At 43.9% G+C, this 18,051-nt stretch overlaps 1 protein-coding gene across 3 annotated transcripts in view; it reads left to right on the top strand.

Annotated features, from left to right (window-relative positions):
- The first annotated feature begins 7,208 nt into the window (after positions 1-7,208).
- Positions 7,209-18,051, top strand: part of mta1 (metastasis associated 1) — a 36,166-nt gene continuing 25,323 nt past the window's right edge. For all 3 annotated transcript variants that reach the window (XM_079175014.1, XM_079175013.1, XM_079175012.1), the window contains exons 1-2: positions 7,209-7,328; positions 16,708-16,775. In XM_079175014.1, the coding sequence (XP_079031140.1) occupies positions 7,301-7,328; positions 16,708-16,775 (96 nt within the window). In that variant the 5' untranslated portion in view covers positions 7,209-7,300. The remainder of the gene's footprint in view (positions 7,329-16,707; positions 16,776-18,051) is intronic.

Here is an 18,051-nt window from a genome sequence, read left to right as displayed (position 1 = left end):
GCTGTTTGACGTACAGTACACTTGTGACTTTTGGGGGCCCTTTTGGGGGCCCTTTTGGGGGCCCTTTTGGGGGCCCTTTTGGTCCGGGCCAGTTGCCCACATCAGTCCCCCATCGGGTCTACATACTCAGTGGGTATTTTTGACAGCACTGTGGTGGCTTTTTACAGACAGAACAACAGTCTGTGAGTTGTGGCTCCTTTACAGTGTTTCTAAGTGGAGAAGGGAGAGCGCTCCTGTGTTTTCTTTAGCCGTTGACAGTCAATTTTGAAGTATGTTACTCCCACTTGGACTGTGCGGTGTTTATATTCCACTGAATGCCGTTTTTAGTGATGTGGGTGGATTGTTTTACTTGGCAGACGTCTTCACAGGTCACTGTTGGTCGAGGTTCCACTCTTATGCATTTCCACTGCTCCTTTGTCTAATCTAAAAGCCTATTTTTAGCCGGTACAATCTGTATATGTCCAATAAATCTGTCGTTAAAATGTGTTTGTTTACAACATGAGACGAGGGTTTTTGGTGTCGCATGTGCTGCGGCGCTGAGGCGTGTTGAGGGAGGGTGTGGTAGAGGCAGCTGGCACAAGAATTTAGAGGTTTTTACGTCTCTATCTACAGGACGTCCTGTGATCCTCCCTCTCAGAGCTCCCCATCATTTCTGAGGGAATCCTTTAAGTTACGCACATGGGAGTTCGACTCTAAATACAGACAACCTGCATGAACTCTTCATTTAAAGTAATATCATAAGGAGGATAATTAACAAATCAAATACTTACTTTAAGGTGGTTTAAAGGTGACTAAACGCGTTCTATTAAGCTATTTAAACCAGTTTATATAAGATACTCCAACATCTTACTTTCTACAGCCTTTGTATAATCACACTAAAGACCCTGGGGCAGTCAGTCAGAATGTCTGACTAATCAAGGCTTTTTCTGTTTGTGCGGCAGCATGTTGTTTAAGTGAAACGGATTAATGATCAATACGCCCTGAAGACTCCCATCTTACTCAGCGGATGTGTCCGTGGTGAATGTGCTGTGTGAACATCTCTCATTGAGCATCAGTCAGCAGTACTGACAACTGGTCGGCTGTATCAATCACACAGTTAGGATGTATGAAGTGAGAGTTTGACACATTTTGGGAAATACACTAAATTGCTTTCTCGCAGAGAGTTAGATAAGATCTTCTCATGGTATTTTTGACATGAACGTAAATGCAATGATGAGTCATGTGACCATACAATATATGGTAGCTATAACTCTCTTCTTCCCCAATACAAAAGCCTAAGGAACTAATTTGATTGTAGAATCCAACACATACGCCACTGGTTCAAAGTTGACGTCAAAAGTATCTCAAATTGTTCTTGAAATCCCCGAGAGAAACGGCCTTCTCTTTCACATGGACTCAAACTGACAGGCGCTCCCTAGTGAAGTCTGTCCACAAACAATATCACTCACTGTGACAAGGTCTCTCTCTCTCTCTCTCTCTCTCTCTCTCTCTCTCTCTCCCTGGAGCCCACATTTCATAATAAAACATTCAGCCCTGGAAACGTTTTCTTTACCTCAGCATTAGACAAACCCTGTTTCTTCCACACAGGCAGGGACATTTCATTTCATATAGCTGCCCTACACAGTAAACCTAAGTGGTCACATTCAGTACGTAAAGTTTTGTTCCAGTTGAGCTCTTAATTAGACCCTCTGAACATGGGCGGTGCTGCGATGGAAATCACCAGATCCTGTTGTAGGTGCTTGTAGGGGCCGAGCATGCAGCCAGAACAGCGTCTATTCTCTGCAGCATGAACACGGTTAAACGTTTCTCTCTCTCTACTCGCATCATTGTGTGACGCCTTTAGTCATGAAAGGTATACCAAGCACAGCAGGTGTGTTTTCTTACATCAATCAACCATACTACATGCTATTGGGTGTAGAAATGATAATAATATAATGATATAATAATGAAAATAGTAAAAAATTATAATAATGATGATAATGATATTTAACAACCTGGAAGAACAAAGAGATATGTATCTTGCTTTCAGGTGCTTTTAGACTTTTTAGTTCGCTGACTGAAGATGAATCTAATTCAGCAAAATGTTAGCACTAATTAGATACCAATAATCTACTTATTGTGAAATAAATGTCTCAAAACACTCGTAGTAAACTGCCCATACTCTCGTTAAACAGCCTTCAAGCTAATTACTGTGCACTTATTTACACCCGTCCGTCCGGCATCGTTCAAACTGACATGACAACTGGAAGTGTAAACAAAAAGTGTACTCAGTTAATCCGCTATAACTGCCTGAGGGTGTGTCACGTTACAGGCTCTAATCAAGTTTGTGGAGGCTCCAGAGAGAGCAGGTTTCCATCCCAAGCAGGAGCCAAAACAAGGGGACATTTCTAATCAGAACCACTGGAATGAAATCAGCAGCTTGTTTTGTGTTTGGTTGGCAGCACTCAGACTCACTCATGATTTAAAACCCTGATGATACATCATTTTAGAGCCATCTTTGGTGTGTGGCTCTTCCTGTGGGTCAGCTGAATACCATAAAGCATAAAATGATTTACTAATGATTCATTTCAACGATAACACATTTTAAAATCGAGACATTGCAGCATCTAGTTGCATCCTGACTTATTTGTTAAATAGAAAATAGCACCTCTATCTCCAATACGGATCATTCAGTGATCTAATAGGTTGTGTTTCAATATATTTGTACATACGAGTTCATGCATGCGTGTATTTTCGGCAGTCAGGCACGACATATACAGTATGTATCACTAGTTGCTGAATCTTCGTCTTGACATCAGCTGGTGCAGCTCCGATCGTCTCGCCCAATAAAACGACAAACACTCTTGCTGGAAAAGAAATTCAAGACGTGACTTTATGATGCCATTTGCCATTCCTGTGATTCCGGTTTCATGTCTCAGTGTTGTGTGGGCTCCCCCCCCCCCACACACATGACGCAGTCCTCTCACCGAGTGCCAGGGCCTCTCCTCTCTCTGAAGATGGAGACACATTTGGCGTTTCACCAGCTGTTTCACAAAATATGTGCAGCTCTCTCTCGTCTGGCGGCTCCTTGCATTTTGGCACATGACCCTGCGGTGGAGGGTGGACACTTGGCGGCGGGATTCCCTTGCAAGGTGGGGCCAGGCCCGTATGTGGAGTGCCACATATTCAACCGCCTGCATCCATATCTGACACGGTCTTTTTCGTCTCAGCGCGATAGTTATTCCGCTTTTCATTCTTGTGAAGGTCGCAGTATCAACAATTGCAGTGTGGTTAATCCCTTTTGGATTAGGGCCAAGGTTTCTTGTGAGGCCTTCAAAGTGCGGCTGGGTGTTTCCAGACAAGCCGTGGCTGCAGTAGATGACAGACGGAGAGATGACCTCCAAAAGCAACATACACTGTAGAGCAGCTTTCTGGCACTCTGGTATAGGGAGACAATAATGAGGACACGGTGACAACGTTTGATTTATGTTATCCTCGAGGTCTACAGTCAATTTGATGCTACTCACTGGCATTGTCCCAGAATTCATGATAACTCACTGAAGTGTCTGCTCCTCCCTCCCACTACATCGCTGCTCTGTTGGGGAGCAACTCAGGAAAATGGACAAGGCCATGTGAGTGATGACCCCTGCTGGTGGGATGAGGTAAGTGCAACATGAAGCATCTTGTTTTTCCATTTAGGCATCCGGTGCTTAGAAATGTTGATGGTTTCTTACTGGTCTTGGAGCTCGAATGTGTGTTTTTTATGAGTTACAGATCATGGACAGCACCGCATCCATCTAAGCATGGCCTTAATGCAGCAACTTCTTTGTCTCGACTGCCCATTTTGACATAAGCAAGACAATAGCTCCCCCTGTAGTCTGATGTTGATAGATGCAAGCTGCATGTCCTGTGAAAGCTTCTATTCAGTTACTGATATTTTAAGCTGTGAAATCTGTTTGACAGATCCCCTGCAGCTGAGATTCCCAATTAAAAAGAGTTGTTGCTGCTTCGTGTCAAAGCCTTCAGAGCAAGTGAAAAAAACATGGCTAGTCGCTAATGACGTCTGCAACAGAGAGCTGTCACGTTCAGGACTTGTATAGAATCAAGACAGACAAACCAAAAATTACACTTGTGTGACTTGATAAGACTTCAGCTCGGATGAGTGTTTTCTTTAAACTGCAACGATGCCTGTTCAGTTCTCACCATAGCGTCTACCTTCAGCGTGAGTCAGAGCTTGTCGTTGCCAAACAAAGACTGCATAAAAGATAACTGTAACTAACCTGGCTGACAGTGACTCTGTGGGGAGCACTGTCACAGGTGTTGTTCCGTAATAAAACATGATCCTGTTGTTTATTCCACTGTTAACACAGAAATACACCGATGTATAGTTAGTGTGTAGAGGAGAGAGCACTCTTAACAATAATCCCTTTATTGCTCTACCTCCCATAGTGTCTCTGGATCCAAGCACAACCCCCAGTGATAGAACAAACGAGGAAGCACAATCAAAGATGTGGAATGGTTTCTGCCAGGAAACGGGCCTAATTGATTTCCTCTTTGTCTCTCCTGTGCATGTCTGTAACATGGAGGACTGACAGAGGATGAGGGAGAAAGTAGGAGAAAGACAGAGAGGCCATCAGAGGTCATCCTCCGGGACTGCAGAAGCTCTGCGTCTCGATCCATCTCCACAGACTGAGATTCATCGGGGAGAACACCTGCAATGTATGCTGTTCTGCATGCATGCTCGCCTGCCTGTGTTCCTGACTGCAGCAAACATCTGGCAGAGGAGCAAATGGATTCAAAATAGAACATCTGCACAGCAGCAAGCAGCCAAGTAAACAAACACTCCTGATGAAAGTAGTCACAGTTCCCAAACGCAAGGCTACATCGTTGACCGCTTTTCATTAATCCCATATTAAGTATTGGCACTGTTGTCCTCCCAGTTTATTAAGGAACATTACAACTGCTTGGAAGACAGCTCACTCGTTGTATGGTAACACACACACTGTGCAGGGATTCACTCTGATATACTGCAATACATTTTTATTGCTCCAAAAGAAAAGTCAATTAGCAAGGTATGCATATGAAATAAAGTGTAAAACAGGGAGCAATTTCCGAAACAGCATGCAGCAATATTCAGACGGATAATGGATGTGTTCATGCAGAAATACACCGTATGTTGCACATAGCAATGAGCAGCATACTGTAAATTGGGAAATAAATATATATAATATGCATTAAATACCCATCGGGTAATAATGCTCTTTCATTTCTTCCACACAACATAGTTAGTTTTGTTCCCTCTCTGCACATTGATATCAGAAAATATCCTTCAATTCATTATATTTTCTCTCGTTCTTTTTCATAAGAGAGCCCCGAGACAACAATACAGGATCCCTCCAATGCAGCACAGTTCCAACATTAAGACTGCACACTTGAGCAGGAGTGCGTACTGTAAGTGCACGCCATTGGCTTAAGGCGGTCACGTGACTGCAGACTGTAGTCCCCTGTGTTAGGAAACAGTAATTGAGGCTTCCATATGGTATAGATCAGATGTAGCCTTCACCACAGCATTCCTCCAGCACAGAGGCTCCACGCTTGTGTCCACAATGAAAACTGAGCTAATCAAACAACTATCTCCAAAAAAACGATATAATATATTCTCTCTCTTGTCTTACTGCATCTCAGTTATAAGACAGCGTTTACTGAAAACAAAAGCAGTATTCTTGTGGGGTTTTTTTTAAACAAATATTTGTTTTTATTATTATATACTGCAATATAATCTTATAATATTTGAGGAGAGTGTCTGTGTTGGTCTTTGCAGTGCAAAACCATATTTTTCTATGTCAAATTTTGCCAAACTACAAAATCCTTCCTACCTTATACATTTAACAAGGTAGGTGGTTATATTAGGCTTGATAGTCCTACACCTGCTTGTGGTGCTGCCAGAATCATGTGCATCCCATAATATCATATTATCAGTCACTGTGCTGCCCTCATTGCACAATGAGTACATAATGTAGTGCAACTGTTTCCTTTGCAGTCATACAATATGAGAATAGAATATGTGTGACTATGAGTTATAAAACACTGTTTTAATACATAAAACCTGCAGTGTTGTAGGTAAATAGTTTCCCAGCTTTCCAGACAGGAAAATGCAACAAAATAACAAGAAATTGAGCAAATTTAAAGACTCTCGTCATGAGAAATAAAACTCAATTTAGGAGCAATCGTACCAATGTCACATGAATATCCCAAATTAAATTGTAGACAGCTTAAAAGCAAATAGGTCTACTATGAAATACAAAATACCCTGACATAAGACAGCTCACATACATTTTGTACCAACTATAAAAAAGCAAAAGTGTGTGCCCCCCAAACAATTAGGCCAGGCATTAATCTGTAAAGTCATCATTTATTTATATAGTCATTGATCATCAATCAGTGGTTGGTGATAAACCTTTGAGTTTAGTAACCCCTCTTGCATTAATTAAATATAAATAAGCCTATTCCTCTCAGCCCCATGGGGCCCTCTCCCCTGGTGAGTCCTGAACCTCTTGAGCTAAGGGGTTTGGGGTTCATAGCATTTGGTTTTAAGCGTGGGACAGGGATGCTTTAGTTTTTAGATGCACCAAGTTACAGGTAAGTATTTTATGTTTTAATATCTACCAACTCTGGGGTGTGTTTGTTTTATTAGCAAAATCTTCAGGTGTACAACCAGAGTTCCACCTTTTACCATCTTATAGGTCGAAATCACACTATTTGCTTCGGTTTTAAGCCAGTTTCTGTGCTACATCATGGCAGTAAAGTCAAACTGTTTCCATTTCACATCCACAGGAAAAAACTGAGACTATTATTTTCCTCCCATGTATCATCTAAACTAGCAGTCACACGAGTGGCGTACTAATTACCTACGCAGGTAACGTTAACTAAGTAACTAACGTGAAGTGAACGGGGACATAGAACGATAAGTCCGTGACGTCACGCGGGGGACCTACAACAAAGCCCGTGGCGTAGCGTCATTTTGAAACATACTAGTAGTTCACGGTTGAAACAGTAAACTAGTAATGAAATTAGTTATTTGTGACAATACTTTCCCCCCCAAAACGAATACTGCTGCCGAACTTCGGGGTTTATAAAAAAAAAAAAAAAAAAAAAAAGGTGTACTGTCTCTTTAAGGTCCCTCGGCTAGTCTGTTTCGTATTGATCAATCCACCATTTTCCAACACACAGCGGCGGCAGTGCTAACACAGCTCCGGCAGCGCGAGAGAGACGAGAGAGCCACCCCTCTACCTGGAGAGGAAGCCAGGGACCGGGGGCAGTCATGGCAGCGAACATGTACCGGGTTGGAGGTAAGCTGGTGGTGGAGGAGGACATTTTAAAACCTTGTTTTTATGGCGGATTCGCCACGATCCGCCGCGGGTCTCTGGTATTTACAGAGCGTGGTCCGTCTTTCCTTTCCTTCCCTTCTTTTATTTCCCTAAAGCTAAAGAGCCGTGTGCTTCACAGATGATGATGATGGTGAAGAGGAGGATGGTGATGAAGAGTACTGCTGGATTCCCCCCCCCCCCCCCTTCGTTTCTTTTGTGTTTTGTTCTAACTTAACGATGATTCCCAAAACTACTACTTCGATATGCTGCTGCGTCTGAAGTGATGCATTGTGTTTTCTATATATTTAAGGTAGCAGGGCGAACGTATTGTAAAAGTTTTTGCGTGCCATTCAACTATTGACCTGGATACTCTTTCACAACAAGCAACGTTATGAGTAGCCCACGAGCCTGCAGGAAACCAGGTGAATGTGCAGGGAAGCAGCAAGTAGATGCTTTTATAGAGAAAGTGAAGAGGAAGAAACTAGGTAAAAAAAAAAAAAAGTTGAATAAGAATCTTAGTGCATGCTGAAAGATTTTTTTTTTGCATAAGCACCTCTAGTTAATACCTCATTAGGATTCCTGTTTTCCCTTCCCACTCATGTTCTTCTTCTGTTGCTCTGATTCATGTAGGTACTGAGTGAAAATAGTTACTGCAGCCACACCATAGTTCTTTGAGAAAGGACTGAACGGCACAAAAGAAAGCGATGGGACCATAATCAGATGCTTTACGCACAAAAAAAAAGAAAAACACAAGTGTTCTATTCAAAATTCCCTTTCAAAAAGTGTCCCCAAATCACATAAAGGTGTACCATGACAGACGTACACGGTGGTAGATGGAAGGTGTAACTATTAAGATAAGTCCTAATTGTATACTTCTGTTTAACTGTATGTGCACGTCAGAAGGAGATGGAGGTAAAGCGAGACTGATTTCATCCTCCAGATGTATTTACATGCGCTCGCCGACCATTATCTCGTGAAGCAGGAATGCTGTGACTTCTCTCAGCATGGTACGTCACAGGAATAGCTGGTAGTGAACGTCATAGCCCTCGTATTTAGTCAAATTAAACGGGGCCTATACCTGCATGAGGACGGGATTATCTCCCGAGCCAGGCAGAAATTTTAACACTTCATCAGCCAAATGTTGCTGAATTTAGCACATCTCTTCACTCTGAGAGGAGAACCAGCTGAACTTGTATATCTTATCTGTAGAAAACCGCACAGATTTGTGATTGACGCGATTTCCCCGCCTGTCGGCCTGCTTCGTAGCTTTAAGGTGGTGTGTATTGGTCTCCGTACTGAAGTAACTATTTACATTAATACCGTAAACAACGATCAACCTATTGCCAGGTTGTCTGGTCCGTCCAAAATCATAGAGTTACAGGTTGGCTGACATCTTTGTGGGCTTTTAGGTCTGGTCAGAGCAAAAACAACTCCTGCAACTGTTGCTGCTGATGATGTTTGTGAACTCGCTTCACTTTGCACTCTTTGTACTTCTGTCCGAGGCTTTTTAGCACGTTGATCACAAGTTCACACTGTTGTTCTTGATGAAGGGATCCCTCAAAGATCGATATTAGGCCCACTGCTATCTACTCTGTACACGCGTAATTATCATTTTCTGACTCGGCATTGTAATGCACGTTTTTGTGGGCACCTTTCTGCTGGAATGAGCTGCTTTGAAGTTGGAGACACTCATTCCACCGAGATGCTTTACTAGCTCAAATTTCTAATAACATTTGTGTTTTAATTAGCGTGTATGTGTTTGAGCGTGATGCTGGAGAAAAGAGATATTGTTCTCAGTTAGATCTCCTGAATAAATTAAGATGAACTAACTGATACCACGTACCAAGTTGTTCTTTTAGATCATATTAACCTGCAAGTTATTGTCCATTCTTGGTAGACAAAATCCAAACATTATGAATATGCCTAATTGTGTAATAACCCAAACTAATCTGAAAACACAAAGCATTAAAATCACATTACTGAATAAACAAACCATTACATAGTTTTTCCCCACACTCCCAATAATAATGTAGATAAAAAACGAGCAGAATTTAGGCCAAAAATAAGCCTCATAATTGACTTAAGGTTCTTCTGAGACGAGTTCAACTCAACATCGGAGCAAAGCAGAACCCTTGGAAAGATGGCCGCCACTTTGTAAGACAATGCCGGATGATCGTGGAAAAGCAATGACTTCCCTTGTGATTGAACTGTGAACAAAAGCTGGCTCCGCTCCGTAGGCCCCCGATGTCTTTTTGTTTTCATCCTGCAGGCCACACGCCGCTCTTCCTGCGCCTGCAGCGCTACTGCAGGAAAGTGTCGGTGACTAAGTATAGGCCATGTTTATAACCATGTTATAAGTCTTATCATCGAAATGGTGCGAAGGGAAGAGAGGCTAGAACAAAGATAATGTGCACTAGACCACAGAAGTGTCATGAAAAAACGTGTTCACACAAAAAATGACTCTTCAAGTCTGTGTTAAAACAATAGTAATGTGCTTGTACTAACATTAAGAGATCCTTTAATGTACTTCCAATGTAAGGGATGGGGGAAGAGTGGACATATTTGATTGGCTAACGTGGTGCCTTGCTGGGTGACGGGACATTGGGACAAAAGTTGAGCCAGGTTTAACTATTTTTTGTGTGTTTTTTTCGCTGTAGCTCTGTATGTTGCACCGCCGGACTGCTGCTATACAAATGACTGATTGGGGGGGGGGTTCCACGCAGAGCTTGTGTCTCTCTGTACGCAGCCTTAGTTAGTTAGACGAATCAAGTGAGGATCTTCCACAGTAACGGACCCACCTCAGTGTTTCCTCACAAAGAGGGAACACTAAGTACTAAAAAGGCTAACTTCAGAAGACGCACACTAGGACTGCTTAAGCCTGATATTAGCTTCAGATAAACCTCTCATGTATTTCTGCACAGGACTCTTGATAGCCAGTGTAAACAGACGGAATGATCACAGCAAGCGAAACCTGTTTTATACGAGCACCCGGCTATTGTTTTAAGACATCCTTTTTGAATAAATACTGTAACTGCAGCTGTTGGAAGTGTGACAACTCTGGTACAGAATGTGCTAAATGTGTTCACTAACTTAAAAAGTGACAAACTTTGCTCACATTTCTTTTGGCCGGTGAGGACTTTCTCTCGTGCTGCCAGTGATGACTCAGACCCCGCTCAAAGGTGTTGTAATGTTTACTGATATACAAACTTACAAACTCTGACAGTGCTCACACTTTGTTTGGCTGGTAGCTGGTGTTAATTTTTCCCACGCTGGCAGTCGCCTCTCTCTCTCCCTCTAGCAGGTCTGGTGGGTGGACTCGCAGAGTTAAGTTTTTAAAGACTTGCCATCCTGCCAAATTCAGGATGATCATGTAGCCAGATGCATGACAAGTGTCCCCCGTCGTCTCATTTCTGCACATACACCCGTCACAGTTACCAGCGTTCGCTGCAGGCTATCTGTTCTCGTGGCGTCTTCGCGGCACCTCGGATATTTGGATTTCAAGAAGTCGTTTTCCCCCCCCGCCCTAAAATAGTTGTCTGAGGGAGAGGTTTTGTGTAAAACCTACGCACATTCGCCGAACAATCCCATTTTGAATTGGAACAAGCTGCACCGGTGGCATGCAAGACAGATAGATGCATGCTGGGAGTGAAGTAGCAGTCGCTGTTTATGAGATCAAAAAAAAATCCCTCTCTGCTTTAAACATCACTAATTAACTCCGCCATTTATGATAAAGGCATATTTTCTGTTTTGCATGACATGGTGTCCGATGTGGATTATCTCCCAAGGCCAGCGCAGAGTCGCAGAGCGTTCAGTGAAAGACATTTATCTGTAATCTGAAAGCAGACGTTCACCTTCTTCAGCTGGGAATGTCGAGTGGAACTCGGTGAGACGGGTGGGTTGACCGGGCCAGTTAGAGTGATATCAAACGTGTTAAAACGAGCAGGAACATTGATTAAAATAGCATTACCCAGAAACCCCCATCCATACTACGACGGTCTGAGCCGTAATCCCGACCGACGCTCCTCTCTCTGTGCGTGTGTGTGTGTGTGTGTGTGTGTGTGTGTGTGTGTGTGTGTGTGTGTGTGTGTGTGTGTGTGTGTGTGTGTGTGTGTGTGTGTGTGTGTGTGTGTGTGTGTGTGTGTGTGTGTGTGTGTGTGTGTGAGCGAGCATTGGGTGGGGTGTGGGGGTAAGTGCGCATGGACAAGCGTGGTCGGACGTTCGCGTTCTCCCACTTCCTGCTTCTCCATCTTCCCTTCCTCGCTCCAGCCATTTTCATGACTGTCAGAGTACTGTATACAGACACCACTGCTGTAAACTATCACGCATTTGGCACTCGATGCTTGATTGTTGTACTCTTTTCCCTTTGAGTGATTTGAGTTGTGTAGTTTCATACTACCATTTATCTTTAGGCAAACATCCTGTGCAGCTGATTGTATCAAGAATATTTTTTTAAAGTGATGCATCTGAGATGTTTGGCTTCTTCTTTTAAGTGTTTTGCTAAAGTTTTTTTGATATTGGCACCCAGACCATGCTGCACCTTTCTAGTACTCTGTGAGTTGACTCTGCCAGCGATGCCTCCGGTTTGTGCCCATGCCTGCTTGAACTGGTGCACCCATTAGGTTTGGCTGTTTGCTTCCTGTGTGTTGCGTAACAGCGAGGGGAGGGGGGGGGTTGTGGTATTGCTTAAGTCTTGATTAAATCTTGATTCTCAAAATCGGGTGATCTCCAAATGTTGGGAGGTAACGCTGTTGATGCTGTATCGGAGCTTCTTTTCCCTGTCGCGAAACCTTACGGCGGTTTAAAAAAAAAAAAGCAGGAAATTTCAAATTTGACAATCTTGCAAAACTCTAGATTTATCTTCAGACATTTTACACATGTTGGCAGAGACAAAACGGTGTAATACCTCTTCCATTCCAGATGCCAAACCATACAGAGATGTTTTTACGGCCTTCACTGTCCGTCATGCACCTCGTACATGCGGTACTTTTTGTTTTCTTAAGTAGGTACAGGTGACTTACTGGAATTCTCAGGTTTTTGGAAAGCACCCTCTACAACGTCCCAAATGAACAGTTAAGCCCGATAACCTCGTGAGAAACTGACCGATATAGAAAGTAGATCAGTTTTACTGACAACATGTAAGTGCGTAGTTTGGATGGTGATCCATAAGTAAGTGTGCACTGTGCCAACGTCTCTTTAGTGTGTGTGTGTGCGTGTGTGTGTGTGTGTGTGTGTGTGTGTGGTCGTATGTTTAAATGTAAACCAACATTCCATTTTTATTCGTCTTATCGTCTCAGACGTTTGATCCTCATTTAACTTTGTTACTAACTCATTCGCCCACTCGATATTTCTGCTCGGCTTTGTACTTCTCTCGGCCCATCAGTTGTCTAATGTTTTCCCCCTCTCTCTCTCTCTCTCTCTCGTCACCACGTCTGTCTGACTATCTGTCTCTCTGTCTCTCTCTCGCTCTCTCGCTCTCTCGCTCTCTCTCTCTGGCCTGGTTTGAGTCAGCCCAGCAGGCTCTCTCTCTTTTGGGGCTCGGTAACGCGCCTCGATTGGCTCGCGCACAATTCGACTGCACCGCGACGTCACAAGGCGCCGGAGCTCGCCGATTGGCTGCCAGACCGGGAGCGGGGGATGGAGAGTGGGTAGTGGGGGGGGGGGGGGGTATATACGCGGATTGAGGCGGCAGGAGGGCTGATGGGAAAATGGAGAGACTGAGTGACGCTGCTCAGTGCCTACAGTCTCTCTCTCTCTCTCTCTCTCTCTCTCTCTCTCTCTCTCTCTCTCTCTCTCTCGCTCTCTCGCTCTCGCTCTGTGTGCTCTCATTTTGAGTTCCTCTCCCGCTCGCTCTCCACCAGGCTCCAGCTCCTCACATGGTGGAAACTCCAAGCACTCCAAACAGCCCACTCTTGACTGTCACTTAACCGTATTTGTGTTTTTCTTGCCGTAGGCGGCAAGGAGGGGACGCGGCTTGAACTCCGTCTTTTGGTAACTTTAAGTCTGAGCCAGGAAAAAAAAAAAAGGAAGTCGGCGAGCTGCACCCAGCATCCCCACCTTCACTGTGGCGCCAAAACGCACCGGGAGACGTTCTCCCGTCGCATGAAAACAGAACTCGCTGTGTGGCCGTAGGGGAATCGCACCCAACCCCACAGCTAAAGTGAATGTTTGACATGTGGTTCTGCTTCAGTTTGAAATGGTCATGACGCATTCTGGCTTTGGATTAATTGGTCCCTCAGAGCGAGCGTTGAAGGCCGCAAAAAAAGAAGAAGAAGAAGAAGAAGAAGAGAGAAAAAAAAAAAATCAACATTTTCTCTCTGCGGGTTGTCATGAGACCCGTCCCTGTGTTCGAGCGTGAAGCTGCTTTTTGATCAGAGTTCTCTTCAACACTCTTATTTTACCTTTCATGTGACCAGGATGTGTTTTCTCTCTTAGCAGGCATACTTCCCTTATTACCAGCGTGTCCAGTTACAACACGTACATTCACCTTAGAGCTGAAACCATGAGGCGATGAGGCCAAACGTACTGGTTACAGCTTCTAAAATGAGATGATTTGTTTCTTCTTTGTTCATTTAAGGCCGTTCACATTGATCTCTGCAAACTTGTCGCAGCCATTTTTTGGAATTCTTTCACATTTTATACATTAAACAATGAGTCAAAGTTTGAAGACATCATCTCGAACTCAAGGAAATTTGGAGACGTCTCACAGAATAATCGAAACGTAAATCAGAATCAGTCTTTATCTACCAGATCTTTTCTCGGTCATTCCATTTTATTCTTCTGATCTGTGAAAAAGAAGAAAATGTTGCTGAATGTGATGTTTACAAATTGCAAATTTTTGTTGCAAGAATGCCAGAAGATGCTCTTGTTTCCTTGGATTAGAGCAGCCTTAACCTCGCATCTGAAAAGCGAGAAGCATCCTGTGCTTGTAACTCTCGTTTAAACTCTTAATTACATTTATTTTAACTGTGGTTCCTCACTATTGGGAGTCTCACTCCCTTTTCCCACAGCCGGTTTCTGATGATCATCACAACCGGTCAGAAGCCGGTTTCTCTGACCTCTGACCTCCGGGTTCCGGCTGCCTCTCCCCTTGCGCGCTTTTAGAAAACGACGGCACACCATATCTTTATTTTGCGTCTCGTCGGCTCTGTTTGATATTCAGCAGCGGGACGAAGATGTCCCGGTGGCAGCGGAGTCTGGTAACGAGCTGTTTGGGGGTGAAGGGTGGACTCGTAGCGATGTCGAGCAGTCGGTGAGGATGCGGTTGCCAGAAGAAGCTGTTATTGAAATTCCACTCGACGTGCTTTCTGAACGACTGCTGCTGTTAACCCTGGAGAGGAAGTGTTACGCTCTTTACATCTTTAAACAAAGGATCACATTAGGAAGTATCTTATTGAATTCACTTCATAGTCTTCATAGCTGCTTTTAGCTACTTTAATTGGAGATAAATTACATTTGCAATGGGTGTGAATCTGTTGTGTTCAGTGGTGTAAGTGTGGGTGGAGAGAGGAATGCCAATAGGGAGAGTGGAGCCAAAGGTTCCTCCAGTCAAAGGTGTGACCCCAGAATCAGCTGCTTTGCATTGTAGTCTGTTAGAGATGCATGTGGGTGGAGAGATACGAGATCGGCCAACATGTTTAATATTCATAGATCGGATGTGAAACTAATTCTTAAGTCTTTTTAAATTGTCAGGAAGTGAAAACTAAAAATGCCGATCACAGCGATGTCTTCAAGTTTGCTTGTTTTGTCTGAATAACCGTCAAAGTCAGAGCTGTAGTCGAGAGAAACTCTTGAGACGAGTCTGAGCAGTATTGCGTTTGAGTCGAGACCGAGTAGAGATGTGAAGGGAGGGTAGATTGTTGTCGGCTCTGGAGGTAGAGCGGGTCGTCCTTTTAACCACGAGGTTCGATCCCCGGCTCTTACTGTCTGAAACACTGATCCTCAAGTTTGTCTCTCTTCACACTGCTCCTACATGCTTTGGATGAGTCAAATGTAATATATGTGTATGTATGTATATGATGATTGTAAAACAGTTTAAAGGTAACTGTTTAATTCCAATAGAATATTTCGACCGTGAATATATTCCCCGAATTCTACAACCCTACGCTCATTATTCTCTGAAGTTGTGATTACAACTCACAAAGTTAGGAGCCAGGAGACCGGTGAGGTGATGACTAAAGCGGAAACAATTAAGTCTATCAGCAGAAAATCAACTATTATAATGGATACATTGTCGGTTTTGCTAACCAACCTCTTAGTTCAACTTCTCCAATGTGAGGATTTTTTTTTTTTTTGACCGTTGAAGACGTCCCCTTTGGCTCTGGGAAATTATATTTGTTTTCCCATTTTACAGTCAAAACGATGAGCCGAATTACACAAGACACTGTACTTGACATTGATACCAGGCTTGAGTACTACATCCAACGATATTCACTATAAAATCAAGCAAGTAGAGAAGCTGGAAACTGAATCTGTATCATACGTATAATGTATGTCCGTTCAACCAACGTACACGTCTATATTCCACCAAGTTAGTTTTAGACACCGGAGGTGCGGGGAATAAAAGCAGGAGTCAGACGTGTATCGCTGGTGGCTCCTTGGTCAAGAAGACGGGGCCCCCGGTGGGGGGGGGGGGGATGGGGGATGGGCGGGTGAGGTTCAGGGTGAAGGGAGGATAGCTCCAGCTCCAGGCAGCCAACCAAGTGTGGGGTATAATCTGACAGCACTCAGCCAAGACACATGCAGGGCTAAGACCAGGCACCCTACCAAGACTGGGGCCTGTGGGGACATCCTGGTGAGAGCTAAGCCTCCAACAGGCCTGGAGCGGTGCCAGGAGCCCCGAACACACACATACACATACACACACACACACACACACACTTGAATGCATAGTCAAAGTCACACATGCGTGGTAAAGCCTGTGCAGTCTCTCATACGCGCACCCACACGAATGCAGACACACCGTGCATGCAAACGGCGGTAACAAGGCAAAGAAAGCACGAGGAGGTACAAGGCTGCAGTCTGAATGGAAAGCTCCAAGCAGAGCCCGATTTTATTGTGTGTCGGCGCGTCAACTTCTCATTCAGTCAGACCTCCCAACTTCAACTGGATCTCCTGTGTATGAAGTGAACCTGATTGAGTTAAAGCAACATTGGGGGGGGGGAGGATGTCTGTGTTGACTTATTAAAGCTGTCATAGTGCGGTCCAACTGGAAGTCACCCTGAGCGTTTGGATGACCTCGAAATGCTGACTGACGTTTCTCTTTGCTCTTTTCTTTTCTCCCCACTCCCTCTTTCTTCTCCCTCTCCTCCTCCCTCTCCCTCTCCTCCTCCTCCTTCTCCTCCTTCGTGCTGTTCCTCTGCAGATTACGTTTATTTTGAGAACTCGTCCAGTAACCCACTGCTGATCAGGAGGATAGAGGAGTTGAACAAGGTGAGTTACTTGAACGCAGCACAGATCTGACGGCCGTACATCACGTCTCTCTTAACGTACCACTGATTTCTTAGTGTTCGTGGTGATCTTGTACATCTTTTACATGATCTTAACTGCATCCCTAAAGCATAACAAAATGACATTTGGCCTGTATAATAAACATAATAAATAAAAACAATGGACAATAGAGTTGCAACATGTGTACGTTTTGCACTGAAACACTATTGATATACGTCACCGCACGGTGTGCTGATGATGTTGCCCTGGATGCTGTCTGCTAGGTCCCAGCCTGCCATGTTGTTCATTGTTCAGTCAAAGGAGCAGAAAAAGAGGCCCGTCTCTGAGGACTAGTTCCAGGTGCCCGCCGTCTCCGCCCCGTTTCGGATAATACGGAGGCTGTTTAGTGTGATTGACGCAGAGCTCGGAGTGAGCGCTCTATTCTGCCCGTCACTGTCAGTCGCTCTGCTCCTCCTGGGACCTCCTGAGTTTCTCTTCCGTGAGGTCTCGAGATGCACGTTTGCAAAGTGTAGAACAGTTTAGAGGAAAGTCCCGACGACTGCCGGCTGCTCAAAACTACGGAAAAGCAATGAACTGAAAGCCGGTAGTCTGACGTGTACGTTGCTGATGTACACTGAACTGTCTTTAACTTTAATATTTCTTATGAATTATAAAATAAGCACACGTTATTACACAGCATTTTTTTTTCGAACAGGGTCGATTTCATGTTGCTGGTCGTCAATGTAAATGACAACCGGTTCTCACTTGACGTACCAGATTAAATAAAGGTAAACGATCATAAATAAAGGCATCAACCGATGAAACGCGGCTCCGTAGTCTGAAACAAGATGGCAAACTTTATTACTCCTTCCAGCCTTGATAAAGGCAGCGCACACCAGATTCACTCCTTCCCTTCCTCCTTTCACAATAAAAGCCCAAGACGTATTAGCGTTTAGCATTTTTAGTCGTGAACTCGTTACGCCCCCGGGTCCTCTCCTCTCGTCTTCTGTTATGTTCTGCTTTAATTGGGCAGACGGGTTACAGTTTTAACTTTCACATATACATATTCATGAATTTATAATGGTAATGCTAAATCATGTCAATGTCAAAGAATCACCAAAAAGACATTGACTTACTGAATCCAATCAGCCGATGTACTGTAGTGACTTAAAACGATTTACATTTTTTATAAAGCTTAGCTTTTCTGCCACGTGATGCAGTTCATGATCATAATTCTTTTTCTTTTTACGCCTTTTACTCCCGTCATAGTGCCGACTAT

Source organism: Pholis gunnellus, assembly GCF_910591455.1.
Source record: "Pholis gunnellus genome assembly, chromosome: 15".
In the NCBI taxonomy this organism is placed as follows: Eukaryota; Metazoa; Chordata; class Actinopteri; order Perciformes; family Pholidae; genus Pholis; species Pholis gunnellus.
Note: the sequence above shows the minus strand (reverse complement) of the source record. Positions and strands in the feature narration are given on the sequence as shown.